The following is a 13,995-nucleotide window of genomic DNA, read 5'->3' on the forward strand; positions in this document are numbered from 1 at the left end:
TGTCTCTGATTGTTTTACTTTCTGTGCTTGACTACAAAAGCAGAAATTTATAACTGTCAATTTAGTTGCCAAAGAACAGTTGTCTACTGAAATGGGGAACAGTCTTGGAAACTCTGCCCTAGTCTCACTTCCTGAGGTCATTTTTTGGTAAAATGTACTTTCCTCGTCCTTTAAAAATGACTTAAGTGCTGGAGGAAGAGATCAGAAAGGGTTTGGGGAGGGTTGCAAGCTTCCCTTGTCAGCGCAAGGGTGGCCATGGAGCCAGCTGAGCATGTCAGGCAAAAGAGGCACATCTCAAAATTACCCCAAAGGAGGGCAAACTAGAGCTGCTCTTGTGACAGTGCAAAGCAACCACACAAAGCCCTTCACCTGCACTGGGAACAAGATTTCTTTTGCCAAAGTTTAATGTTCCTCTGCTTCAACATCTCTGCAGACTCAAGCATGTCTCCTTGCCGAGTACATCCACTCGACATTTTCCAAGCTATCCCCAAGCAATTTTTGTCACAAACTGCAAATCCTTCTTTGCAGCCACTGAGGTTTGAGGCCTGGCTGGTGCTCATTGCGTGGTTACTATAAAACGGGCGCAGGCAGCTTCTCCTCGAAAAGTACAAGGATACCACAAACCAGACCTCTCAGGTTTTAGCTGTGGGCAAACTTCTACCTAATTAACAACATTTTTTCTTCCTTTGAAAATATAAAACCTTCCAGACTGTTAAAAATTGGTACGTTTCCTCTTGTTTCCTTTTCAGGATGGGATCCTTTTATGCACCAGGGCTCGTGGGTATAAACGTGCTGCGCTTATTAACCTCCATGTATTTTCAGTGCTGGGCTGTCATGAGTAGCAATGTTCCTCATGCACGAGTATTCAAAGCATCCAAGTCTAACAACTTTTACATGGGACTGCTGCTGTTGATCCTGTTCCTCAGTCTCCTGCCCGTGGCCTACACCATCATGTCCCTGCCGCCTTCCTTTGACTGTGGACCGTTCAGGTAGTAGCAAAATACCAAAAATACCTGTTTTTTGCTCTGGTGCGAAGGATGATTTCCAGAAAGTTTGAAGGCCTGGTCTCTAGCAGAGATGATTAAATACATCTAATTGCTGTCATGAGGCCATAAGCCTTGCTCACTTGTGGAGGCACACAGTCTGCTGGGAGCGCTCAGCCTCCTCTGAGCTCATCTGCTTTTCTCCAGTGGGCTCCACAAGCCCAGGTGTTTCGCCCTCTCCTCTGCTACTTAATTCCTAGTGCTTCCCCAACACACACCAATTAAAGGTGTGGGAGACAGCAGGATGCAGCCTTGTATCTCCCAGCAATATCATAGTAGCAGAATGGGAGTCTAAAGCCTCCAAGACCTTCCACAGAGCCAAGAAATCCCACACCATGAGCTGCGTTTAATCTTGATGGAAAATAGCTGGAAATGAATAGGTCTGAGTCTGAAGAGTTGCTGCTTTTAGAAAGAAAAGCCTATTATTTTTTTCTTCTCCTAAATTAGCACGGCTCAGAGCATTCAGTAGACTGGATTAACATGCCAATAAAGGCTAATTTGATCGAGTAACACCATTTCCTGGGCCTACTGAGTCTGACTCAGCACGGAGCCAGATTGGAACAAATTGTTCCTGTGGGTTATCCATCCGCTGATGGAGAATGATAATAGAAGACTCAGAGAGAAAAGCAAGAAACCAAAATTTCCTCTGTTCTGTAACAAGGACAGGTATCTAGCATCAATGTCAGAAGATCTGACAGGAAGCTAGTTGTCTGTATGCTATCATTTAGAGATGACTAACCTGAAAAGAGAGGGAGCTATTTTAATTCTCTGTCACTTCTTCAAAATCCACTCAGCCTATTTCACCCCCTCAGCACAACTTTCCACCCATAACTTGACTGAAATCTTAACTCTCCTAGACTTAAGGCAGCTGAGGAAGCTGGAATCCCATCTAGCTAATCTTGTCTTTATTCACTCTCATCATAAGGACAGAGTCCAAGGCCTTTCTAAGCAGAATCCAAAGGGACTGCAAGAAGGAAGAAAGCCTGAAAATGAGGAATAGCACTCATGGGCTGAATTCACAGGTGCTGAGGAAGAAGAAGGTCAATTATGCAATCCAGCCAAACTCTCAGCTTTTACAGTTCTGTTCTGCTTTCACATAGAATACTCTCATCTGCTTTATCAATCCAATTTGAAATGACTCTTTTGCTGAGTTTCCTATTAAGTGATAATCACAGCTTGCTATTTCTGTCATTGCTTAACAGCTCTTCAAGTTGGTTCATCATTTCAGAAAGGCAGAATTTACATAAGGAAAGTCATCTCTAACGTGAGAAGGCCACATTTAACAAGATATTGATCAGAAATATACGGTTATTGCAATCTGCAGGTTTTTATTCATTCCAGAATGGTAAATGGACAGAATTCATAAAGGACCTGCCTGTTGAAATAAACGTACAATCTTCTGGAGCAAGTTGGCTTAGTAGAGATTATTCCTATAATCAGTGGTGGGGCAGGTCAAAGGGGAATGGACAAAGAAATAATTTGAAATGAAGTCATTTCAGTAGAATTTTTACTTCCAAATCCTTGGTGACCAACAGCAAGACGATGCTCACTGACAGAGAGGAAACATGCTACTTAGCATCATTAAATTGGGAGTTACTGTGTCCCTCTATGTTCTCTCTACAGTTTTTAACTGACCATTTGTCTTTCCAGTGGAAAGAAAAGGATGTATGATGTCATTCAAGAGACCATTGAGCTTGATTTCCCACTTTTTGTTGCCAAGATCTTCGGCTATGTGGCAAATCCAGGACTGATCATTCCTGCAATTCTGCTCATGGTGTAAGTTTTCCTTGCAATATAACATGCCCAATATGGCGGGAGGTGAGGAGGAGGTTCTAAAAATGGCTGGGATTTTAGCAAGGTCTACATACTTCTGCTCAGATAACAGCCTAGATGAAGGCAGACACAATTCCTGCTTCCCAAACCCTTGCCTGACCCAGTTTCCCAAAATTTAATTTCCCAACCCAGTTAAACACAACCTTGTAGATTAAACATATTGCTGACAAGGGCCTCGTGGTTGTCACAGCTTCCATTTGAAAAATTTTCAGTAGCCAGTAGGAACTAAATGGACAGTCTCAGCCTGGTGCCTTGTGGAGAAGCAATTTCTGTCACAGCTGGTGGTATTTACAGCGCTGCCAAGCCAGGGCATTCGAAAATTACATGTTCTAAAAAAATGAAGAGAGTATCTTTTTTTCTATTCTTGCAAGTAATATATCTGAAATTTGTTTCAATGTTGTTAGATCATTTCAACTTTGAAGGTATGTCAGAAGCCATACTTGATTCTTGATGTCTCCAGCAGTATTAGGACCAGGGAAGTTCTCATTTTATTTATTTATACATATACACTAAGAGATCTTTGGCATTACTCTCGAGGTTTCCAGAGCTATCAAAATGAGTGGGAGAGCTGTGGCCAAATTTTACAGGCAGCTTTGAACATGCCAGACTAAACAGCTGGAGATGGTGAAGGGTTTGGAAAGCATATTTTAGAGGTTTGCCTCTCTTACACTTCCCTTGGCATGTGATCATGTTGGCTTCTGGTCTGATCTCTCTTAGGCACTGTGGTCATTCATTGTGACTAGGTTACCCTGAAGATATTGCCATTAAATTAAATCAAATGTGAGTTCACATGACAGAGTTTCTTGTAGGAACTACCTGAGAAAAATCCCAATTAAACTGAAAATTACTAATTGTCCCTCAACCTGTCTCAAACTCCTTATTCATTTTGATCTAAATACAGACAATTAGATACAGTAACACTGATTGATCCTATGCTTAGAAGAATCAGATAAGAATCACACAGAAGACAAGAACTCTAATGTCACAGCTCCAGTGTGGCCAAGCACATTACTGAGCTTTTAGCTCTAGTTGTCCAGGCTTCCCAGTAGCACTAGCAGATGCTACAGCTTTGTACGAAGCCTGCAGAACTAACCCAGCCCAAATGGATAACCTTTGCAAGAGGGCCACAAGCCAGGTTTTTGAGCCTTTGATGCAATCCCTCCAAAAATAATAAATAAATAAATAAGTGGCAGATCTTTGAAAATAACATTTTGATCAGCATCAATCTCCTGCCCTTTACTCCACTGTGAGCTGGGTCAGGAAATGGCAGAAATCTTACTTACCTGCAGAAGGCACTCCTTTCAGCCCTTCCCCATCTGGCGTACTCCTCTTCTGCAGTCTTCCCATGGGCCCATCCCTCCTAGATACACCATTTGGTCTCTGTCCTGATTCCGTCTCCAACAGAGATACCACCTACACACCTGAAACATCCTTGCTTCCTACCCAGATACATGGCCTATGCAGCTTTGAAGGATATCAGATACTGGACTTCCAGTTACCCTGGAAGAGGGTGGCTACCATACAGGGACTTTTTTCTGAGGCTTTTTCTCATCTTGGAAACTTTTCAGCTGATGAAATCCCATTTAATGCACAATCGTTATGCACCTACGAAGACACATGCCTCTATCTAGAAGCATGGCCCTGCTTAACAATCCACAGTAGCCTCTCACAGTCTAACTTGAAATGATCTAAATATACAGAGAGATAAAATTATCTAAATGAAAATTTTGCCAGAAGAGGAGGATAATGCTCCTTTTTGCATGCAGTCCTGTAACTGATTGCTACCACTGGCCAGAAACTTAGGTTTCTGTGTCTTTCATGATTTTATCCAGAAAGTAGGTAACTGTAAGTTATACAAGTAATCCCTGGCTTTCCCTCGTTCTGCTGTTCTTTCTGCTGTGGTGCAGATAGCCTCAAAGCCCTGCATTACAAATTGTTTTTATATTTCCTAAGCAATCAGTTTGATAATAAGTAAGAAAATCCTTCAGAAGAACAAAAATAAGAATCCAAAATGTTTTTGAGTGACAGAGAGACTATATCACCAAGACTGATCTTAGAATTAATTCTAGGTAAAAGGAAGTAAATGTGTTTCCTCCAGACAGACCCAAGCAGAAAGGTTCAGAAGTGCCATCCAAACTATTCCCTTCCAATCTTCCTCCTGGAAACCAATGCCGCTGCAGTTAGACACTGCTAAAATCCTCTAGCCCAGTTTAAGGATACTGAACTTGGACGAGAGCCCTGCATTCAGGTTATGAACTCACAGAAAACCCTTTTTTTAAAAAAAAATATATATGCCTTTTTTTTTAAAAAAAAAGTGAGAATTTTCTGCTTATTAAAAAAACAAAACAAAAAAAAAAAAAAAACCCACACACACACAATAGCAATGAACTGAATGGGTGGTGCTTTTCCAGGAATGGCTTGCAGTCACTGAGCAGGTGATGTTTATAATTAAGAAGAATAAAAGCTCTCTACAAAAGCAGGAGGAGACAGTTTTGACAACCGAAATATTACCGGGTGAGACAGCCCCAGACACTTGGGCATATTTTGAAGCACACACCTCACCATGTGCCAGTGACCGGCTGCCAGCATGCCCTCTCTGATCCCACTCACTTTTCAGTTTCCTCCTTCATGGCTGGTTCCTCTCCCTGCTTTGGCATGCCTTTTTTGCAGAAGAAGGAATCTAAACAAAAGCCAGTGCCTCTGTGCCAGCCTGGCTCCTGCTCACCCTTGGTTCCCATCTCTGCTCACTTGCAACAGGCAGACTACGCCTTGAACAGTGTGCTTTACAGGAGAGGGTTCAGGGCTTTCCCCTGCAATGTTTTTCCTAGTTTCCTATTTTTTCTAAGCTCATTGAGTAACCTGTTTTGTCTCCTGTTTGGTTTCCTGTAAGCCACAGCAAAAAGCCATGTGTTCTATCTGCAGCACTGGTTTTTACCCAGAGAATGTGCTCAGTGGTATCACCATCAATTAAGGCTCCAAGTACCAAGGCTAAAGTAGAGGAAGCTAGACAAGGCAGAGGCAGGATGGTCCTTTTTGTTTTATTTGAGCAGAGCTGAGCTGTTGGACTTGCTCAGCGCACCTTATCTGACTGTGCCCTAAGGCAGCTTGAGTTTTTCCTAAGCCTTGAGCTTCTAAAGGCAGTCTAGAGACAGTCGGAAGAAAAACTACGTAAGGGCAGGTAGTTAAAACTTACACAGTAGTCTCAAGCTGTTCTCCAGCCCTTCTTCCCACTCAGTACATTTGACACTGTATCACACAACATCTTTGTCTCCAAATTCGAGAGAAACGTATTTCATAGCTGGACAACTCTGTGGATAAGAAATTGGCTGGATGGTCAATTGGCCAATGGCTCAATGTGCAGGTGGAGAACAATGACAAGTGATGTCTCTCAGGGGTTGGTATTGAGTCTGGCACGCCTTTGCTGGTGATATGGACAGTGGGACTGAGTACACTCTCAGGAATTTTGTGGGTGACACCTAACTGTGTAGTACGGTCAACACACAGGAGGGAAGAGATGCCATCCAGAGGGACCATGATGGCCTTGAGAGGGAGGCCTGTGTAAACCTCATGAAGTTCAATAAGACCAAGCGCAAGGTCCCGCACCTGGGTCAGAGCAATCCTAAGCACAAATATAGGCTGGGAGGAGAGTGGATTGAAAGCAGCCCTAAGGAGAAGTATTTGGGGGTGTTGGTAGATGAAAAGCTTCATGTGAGCCTAAGATTTTCCAGGCTCAGCAATCAAGTTTAATTAAGCCCTGTATGTAATCTTACATGGGATGTTTGTGCATAGGCCCACCATATGGGTTGCAATAGGTCCTACTGGAAACCAATTTGGATTTTTAGGCTTCTCTTTGTGCTCTCAAGAAGGCAGCAGCTTTGGGAATTTTATGTTCTCTCCCTATGAAACTTTCTCTCTCCTTGATCCTATTACTGCAGCAATACATTTATTTTTGTAGCCTCGCTATCTATTATCTAAATGCTGTGTCTGAAGCGTACCAGCGTGCCAACGCAGAGCTGAAGAAGAAAATGCAATTGGTAAGTATTTGTCCAGCAAAGCCATCCTTGAAATACCACCCATTTCAACTTTGATGTGCAACATATGCTTTTAAATTGCTGTTCACGTCAGACCACGTTAGTGACACAAGAGGAAGATGCATTTAATGCTGGTTCATTCCTCTCTGATGGCATTTAATGGCTAACTGCAGAGTGGTCACATCCCATAATAGGCTGCTATTTCAGACATCAAAACTACAATAAGTTTTCCCAAAAACTGCACTTTCCACCTACAGAAATAAAATATCTCAAAGTTCAAGTAATGTTTTGGAGCCTAAGATTTCCCAGGAACAACAATAAGCCTAGCAATGCAGCAGCCTGATTTTGTAGAGGCTGAAGAACAGAGAGCCATAAATAACAACATGGCAGTAACATTTTATACCAGTAATTCTCAAAGCACTTTACAAAGGAGGCTGATTTCTCTGTCTCTGCTGTAAAGATGAACAAAGCAAGATACAGACAGATGAAATAACTTGAATTTGCAGGGTTGGATTTGGACCTTGTGGCATCCAGAACTGGGGTAGGTTGCACCATGCAGAGGACCAGAATGCAGAGACCCCTAAAGTAATGTGAATTAAGTCTGGAAGCAGAACACCTGCAGAAGCGCAGCTCTGCTCAGATAGCGTGTCACGAGCTGTCCTGCTGCCGTGTCTGTGCTGACCTGACAGTATTGGTTTCCCTCTGAGCTGTGGGAGCCTGATAGAGGCTGTGTGACAGCCCGCTGAGCTCACTGTGATCTGCATGCGCTTTGCCCTAACAGAGGCAGAGCCATCTCTTCCAAGACTCCCCATCCCACTCAGGGTGTACTTTCTCTCCATAAAACTGTTCAAAATCTTGGTCACTAGACCAAGCTTCAGCAGCACTTTGAACTTGGCAAAAAGATCGTATTCACTGCAACAAAGCCACTTAGCATGACACCAGGCCACCATTTCACTAAATTCAATGGTTTTCATCAATGCAGCAACGTGAAGAGGAGAAAAACAAGAGGAACAACAAAACCAGCACAAATTCCATGATGCAGGATCTGGAGGATTTACTTGCACCGAGTACAAAGAGTGAAAGCTCTCCCAAAAAAGCAGAAGGTAAAAACTAAACAACTCCCCTAACCCTCCTGACAAAATCCTTTTTGTCTTACAATGGTGGCTGAGAAGGACTGACAAACTGGGGCAATACAAACTTGTGTGCGATCAGATGAGTATGACTAGCAGATTTTGTCCACTTACGGAGGTCCATTGGCCAGTGGACACTCAGGAAGGGCATGCTTTTAGACTAGATTATGTCAAACACAGGCTTATCAAGGCATGGGAATTGGAATCCAAAATTATGATTCAATTCCCAGCTATCAGTCATGCCAGTCATGAAACCAACAATTAATTCGGAAACAATGCTGAAGCTACAGCATTGTTTCTAGGCTGATAAATAGAGCCAGAAATTATTATTTTTTTTTAAATTGAGGTGTTCATTAGAAACTTTGTTATGAATGAGACAGAGGCCTTTTACAAGACTGCCTTGGCGTAGGGGCACATGAGAAGGCTGCTCCAAAAGTAATGCCTTCTAATTTATTATGTTGGCCAGCAATCTCAGAGGCAGGTGGTGGTAGCACAGCAGCAGAGGCCGAATCTTCCCACCAGCATTCCACTACATTTTGTTGCTGTGCAACAGGTGGAAGCAGAGGGGCAGTCAGACAAAACGGCACCTGACACAGAAGCGCATCTGAAACGAAAGTGTGTCATTGAATTCCTTTATGGGAAAAAGTGACACCCATTGACATTCATTGAATGAATGTTTATGGAGGCCCAACAGTGGATGTGAGCACAGTGAGGCAGTGAGTGGTGCATCTCAGCAGTGGCAACAGCGGGTCACCTCTACTGGTACAGATTTTGACAAGTGCACCATGCAGACTCCTCTTCTTTGCTGATAAAAATGCGTAGCTAATGGTGGAGCCTATGTTGAACAATAGTGTTTTGTAGCTGGCAATTTGCTCTATCAAATAGTGTTATTGTGTTCTTTGTATCTGAGGCAATCTCCATGACAACAAGTAGGAGGTTATACTTTGAGAGCAACCTACATAAACGCATGCACTAGGTTCTGCTAGGGGATCCCAGTCTAGGCAGAAATGTGCAGGTGGTGGCACTGGCACCAGACAGATCCTCCAGACTCTGTCTGAACCCTTCTTGAACGCCAAAGCCTCCTGCTCTCATTTGTAAAAAGCAGTGCAATGAATGCAAAAGGTTTTATCTCAATGCAGATTAGAAAATCAAATTAATTCTGCCATAACCCTCTTGCATTTAGATGGGTGGCTGTTTCTTGGAGAGGCCAAAACAATCTGGAAACTTTGGCCAACATGTTACAGGTTTGATCAGGGAGCAGACGCAGAGCATTAACTTAAATGGAAATAGTCTGCAGCATTGTGGGTACACTGAAAATAAAAACTAAAATCAGCAATTATCCATGACCACGACAAGGCTAATGTGAACTAGTGTGGCTTGTAGGACTATTATCTATTTTAAATATATTGGTAAGAACATGCAAGAAGGACTTGAACAGCAGAGACGCATATTGGCTGTTGGCCAAGGCCTAACTTTCATTTATGGTTTCTTCACTCAGATGTTCATACACAAATCCCGAGACACTTAGGTAGCTGCATGTAGAAGCAGCAGCATCCACTAGGGGAGAGGAAGAAAGGCAGCGTTTGCTTTCAGGAAAATAATATTAATAATCTTTACTCTAGACAAGAAAACAGATTCTCCCAATCAAGTCAGCCCTGTTGGGAAACAAGAAAAAACAGAAGCCCTGAACAGCAGCCCTATAACCACTGGGAGAAGAGCAGCATTCATCCCACCACCGCACATACTGGTGACACGGCCACTGACACCAGGCACATGGGCACCATACCCTCAGCCAAGACAGCCCTGGCCAGGAGGACGCCCAATGGGGCCATTTCCTGGAAGAGGGCAGCCACGATACCTCCATCCTGTCTGATAAACTCAGCAACATTTCTCCTAGAAATGTTACATAAACTATAGTAGTTTTTGTAGGAAATGACTGTTGTATGTTGGTCAACCACTTGTGATTATCTGTATCTATCCAACACTGATTCTATCTAAAAAGCTTTATTTAGAATTAGTTTAGAATTACTGCAACTCCTTGTGGCTGCCCTGATTTTGATCATAAAGGAGATGGGAGGTGTCAGGCTGACACTCAGTTGTGGCATTGCTAAACTACTACATGGACGATGACCCTGTGGCCACCAACAGACATATGGTGAGTACGCTGAGTGGAGTGAGCATCTGTCAGGCCCTCCAAAGACTCTTTCAGTTGATAAAAAACAGAATGATTTTACTTGTCATCCCAACAAAGATTCTTTGCTGTCCCCACCTGAGGAATTAAGTATTCTTACAAAAGCAAAAATCCCTTTCCAGCTGCATGGCAGCCAGCATTGTGAATAGAGGACACTGAGTAGACCAGCACAGAAGGATGTTGTCAGCAATATTTCATCCTTCTTGACAGCTTTCCTCCTGTCTACATCCTCCAAAATTTCATCCTTCTGTTTTAGCCCTGCTGTGCATCTCTCCTCCACTTTCTCTGGCTTCTTGTTCTGCTCCTCTTTTCAGGTAGCTTACAATAGCTTGAACCATTATTTCAATCCCTCAATACAAGTTCTGATTTAGTAAGATCAGCCAGCACAGTCAAGAGACTAAAAGTGCTTTGGACTGGTATCTGATTGTAACCAGAAAACCTGTGACTTCCCAGAGCAACAGCAGGATTTTGCCAGGTTGTCCTGTTTTACGTCTTCAGTTTGTTCCAGTTGCCACAGTGCCATCCCAGCCAGCATGGTTCTGAAGGAAGATGTTCATATATTTGGCATTCTTCACAAAATTGATAAAAATAAACCATTTTCTTCAGTAAAAAGAAATTCATAGATACTGCTAGGAAGATTTCCAGTACTGCAAGCTGAAATATTTGGAGTTAAAAGTGCCCACCTTAAATTTTCTCCACTAAATGCAATAAATCTTGTCATGTGATGAGTTGAGTACAGGAAATTCAGCAACTTATTTCTCCTCTATGCCCCAACAGAGGAGAGAGCACTTGTGTCATGGTTTTATGATTTTCGGTTATTGGTACTCCACATCATAACATCATGTAGTGAATGTACCTGGCTCTCAGAAGAGAAGGACTACTACATTCCCCACGGCACTTTGCTCCTCTGTTACCATTTTCCAGCCGGAGGGAAAAGATAAAAGCTCACAGTATAAAAACTTGCAGATCACGAGACCTCGTCCCTTTTTCCGCCGTCTCTCGTCTTGGCAGCACCTCGCTCTCCAGCCGTCTTATCGTCGGTAGTAGAGTAAGGCCTACCTTGATTTTGGGACATTCTCTCTCTCTGTATTGGATTTATCAGCTTAAATTGTAATTATATTGTATTATAGTGTGTTGTTTGGCATTCCGATATTTTATTTAGTAAATTAGTTTGTTTCTCCTCAGATTGTTGCCGCTGTTCTTTGCTCTCAGGGCCACTCTCCCTACCCTTTTCCCCTTTCCCCTTTTCCCGGGACGTGGGCCCGTGGATCCTCCCTGTCACGGAATCGGGCCTAACGCCCGTAAACCGTTGACAACTTGACATTCAGTGCTGGAACATCCACATTGAAGGAGCTGGGCAAAGAGGTTCAATTCAGTTGGATAGGAAGAAGATAGGGAAAAGGATTCCCTTTTTCATGTCCAAAGTAACAAAGGTATTTAGGTACCTGACTCCTCATAGAAATTAAGAACTTAAACATTGCGCTGCGTGCATTTGTAGAGAGAAATCTAGCTCATTTCTTAATGCCTGGGCTTTATGAAAGAGAACTGAGCCCTGGAGAAGCACTGCCAGGAGATTCAAATGAGTATCAAATAGATGGAGAATTCAGAATTTCTTCAAAAATTAAATCATTGCGTTTTGCTTCCAAATACAAAAAGAAAAATTGGTTATCCATACACTGCCACTACAGCATAGTTCAATGTCAGTTTGGCTGTTACCAGAGATCACGATAGTCAGCATTACTTACCCCCCCAGAGAACCTAGACATGGGATGTCACTCATCGGATTTATCCCTGGCCTTGGAGGGACATTTCTCTAAGGTGGGTCTCACAAACAAAGTCCTCTCTTGCCTCTTTGCTGTGAGAATTGCTAGTGCAGCACAGATGCACTCACCTCTCCCTCTGCTTCTGCCATCAGGACCCCTTTTCCACAGGCCTGCTATCAATGAGTTCTTCTCCCAGTCTGTATGCACAACTGGGATTGCCTCAACCCAAGCACAACACCTTCACTTGGCCTTGATAAACCTCATTATGTTCTCATGTGCCCACTTTTGAAGCCTGTCCAGGTCCCCCTGGATGGCATATCTCCCTTCTGTTGTATCAGTTGCACCACTCAGCTTGGTGGGGTCAGCTGCCTTGCTGAGGGTGCACTCAATCTCTCCATCTGTGTCATTAATAAAGGTGTTGAAGAGCACTGGTCCCAAGACCAACCCCCAGGTGACACCACTTACGATGGCTTCCACCTTGAAGTAGACATTGACAATAACTATCTGGCTATGGCCATCCAACCAATTCTTTGTCCACCAAATAGTCCAGCCTTCAAATCCAAATCTTTCCAATTTAGAGATAAGGATGTGGTATAGGACCATGTCAAAGGCCTTGCACAAGTCCAGGTAGACGACATCATTTTGCCCTTCCTTTGTCCACTGGTGCTGTCACTCCATCATAGAAGGCCACCAGACTGGTCAAGCACAATCTGCCCTTGGTGAAGCCGTGCTGGCTGTCTCAGATCACTTCCACATCTCACATGTTCCTTGACGTCTCTTTCAGGAGGATCCACTCCGTGATCATCCCAGACACATATGTGGGGCTCTTCAGCCTGTAGTTCCCTGGATCTTCCTTTCTCCCTTTCTTGAAAATGGGAGTGAAATTTCCCTATTTCCAGTCACAGGGGACTTTGCCTGACGTGATTTTTCAAATATGACGGAGAGCGACTTGGTGAACACATCAGCCAGCTTCGTCAGAGCCCTGGGATGCATATCATCCTGCCCCACAGACGTGTACACATTCACCCTCACAAGGTGGTCTGATAACTTGCTCTGATCTTACACTGGGAGGGTTTTGCTCCCCCCAGCAATCCTCAGAAGTTCAAGGACACAAGAGGCATGTGAAGCCTGTCTGGCAATAAAGACCAAGGCAAAGAAATTGTTACATACCTCAGCCTTCTCCATGTCTGAGGAGACCAGCTCTTCCTTTTCATTTGTCAGAGGGGTACATGCTCTTTAGCCTGTCCCTTATCCCAGTGTATCTCAAGAATCCCTTATTGGTGTTTTTCACATCCCTCACCAAGTTCAATTCCACCTGCACTTCGGCTTTCCTGGTCCCATCCCTGCACATCTGGACCGCATCCCTATATTATTTCCAGGCCACTCATCCCCACTTCCACTGCTTATACTTTACCATTCTTTTCCCTCCTCAGTCTGACCAGCAGGTCCTTGCTCAGCTGTGCTGAAGAATTATGAGCAGAAGAGAACTCCAGACAGGCTTTGAAAACCTGAAAAACTGAGGTAGACTTAGATCAAGATTGAGTAACTATTCTAGGATCTGGATACTCTCCGAATCAGGCCCCTGAGTCCTGCAATAACACTGAGCATTACAAAGCACTTCATTGTCTCTGGATCATAAATGCTTATTAGCTAAAGGTTTGTTTGTCTCTAATTATGATACATTAGGTTCATCCATTGATCAATGTTGTATGCAAGCTCAGAGCCCTCAGGGGACAAGTGCAATGGTATCAGCTAGACAGCAATATCTGCAAGCTGGTGACAACTCTCTCCCTGACTGCAGTTCAAAATAGGGACCTCTTTTAAATTACAGCAGTTCAGAAGGTCATGAAAATGCCAGCCCTTGGACATCCTGTTGACTGACACAATTATGTGGTTCCAAGTTTTGAGCCCATTTACTAGTTACTCATGTAATAAGGTTAATTTTCACAAACTCATTGGAGCACTCAGTAGTGTTTGGTTTCATCCCTATTTTTCTACTGGTAG

At 43.4% G+C, this 13,995-nt stretch overlaps 1 protein-coding gene across 1 annotated transcript in view; it reads left to right on the plus strand.

Moving 5' to 3' along the window:
* Positions 1–9,910, plus strand: part of TMC2 (transmembrane channel like 2) — a 30,541-nt gene extending 20,631 nt beyond the window's left edge. Inside the window, exons 16-20 of the mRNA XM_021387942.1 lie at positions 750–989; positions 2,694–2,819; positions 6,832–6,910; positions 7,890–8,010; positions 9,660–9,910. Coding sequence (XP_021243617.1) covers positions 750–989; positions 2,694–2,819; positions 6,832–6,910; positions 7,890–8,010; positions 9,660–9,910 — 817 coding nt within the window. The remainder of the gene's footprint in view (positions 1–749; positions 990–2,693; positions 2,820–6,831; positions 6,911–7,889; positions 8,011–9,659) is intronic.

This window comes from Numida meleagris, chromosome 2 (assembly GCF_002078875.1).
Source record: "Numida meleagris isolate 19003 breed g44 Domestic line chromosome 2, NumMel1.0, whole genome shotgun sequence".
Lineage (NCBI taxonomy): Eukaryota > Metazoa > Chordata > Aves > Galliformes > Numididae > Numida > Numida meleagris.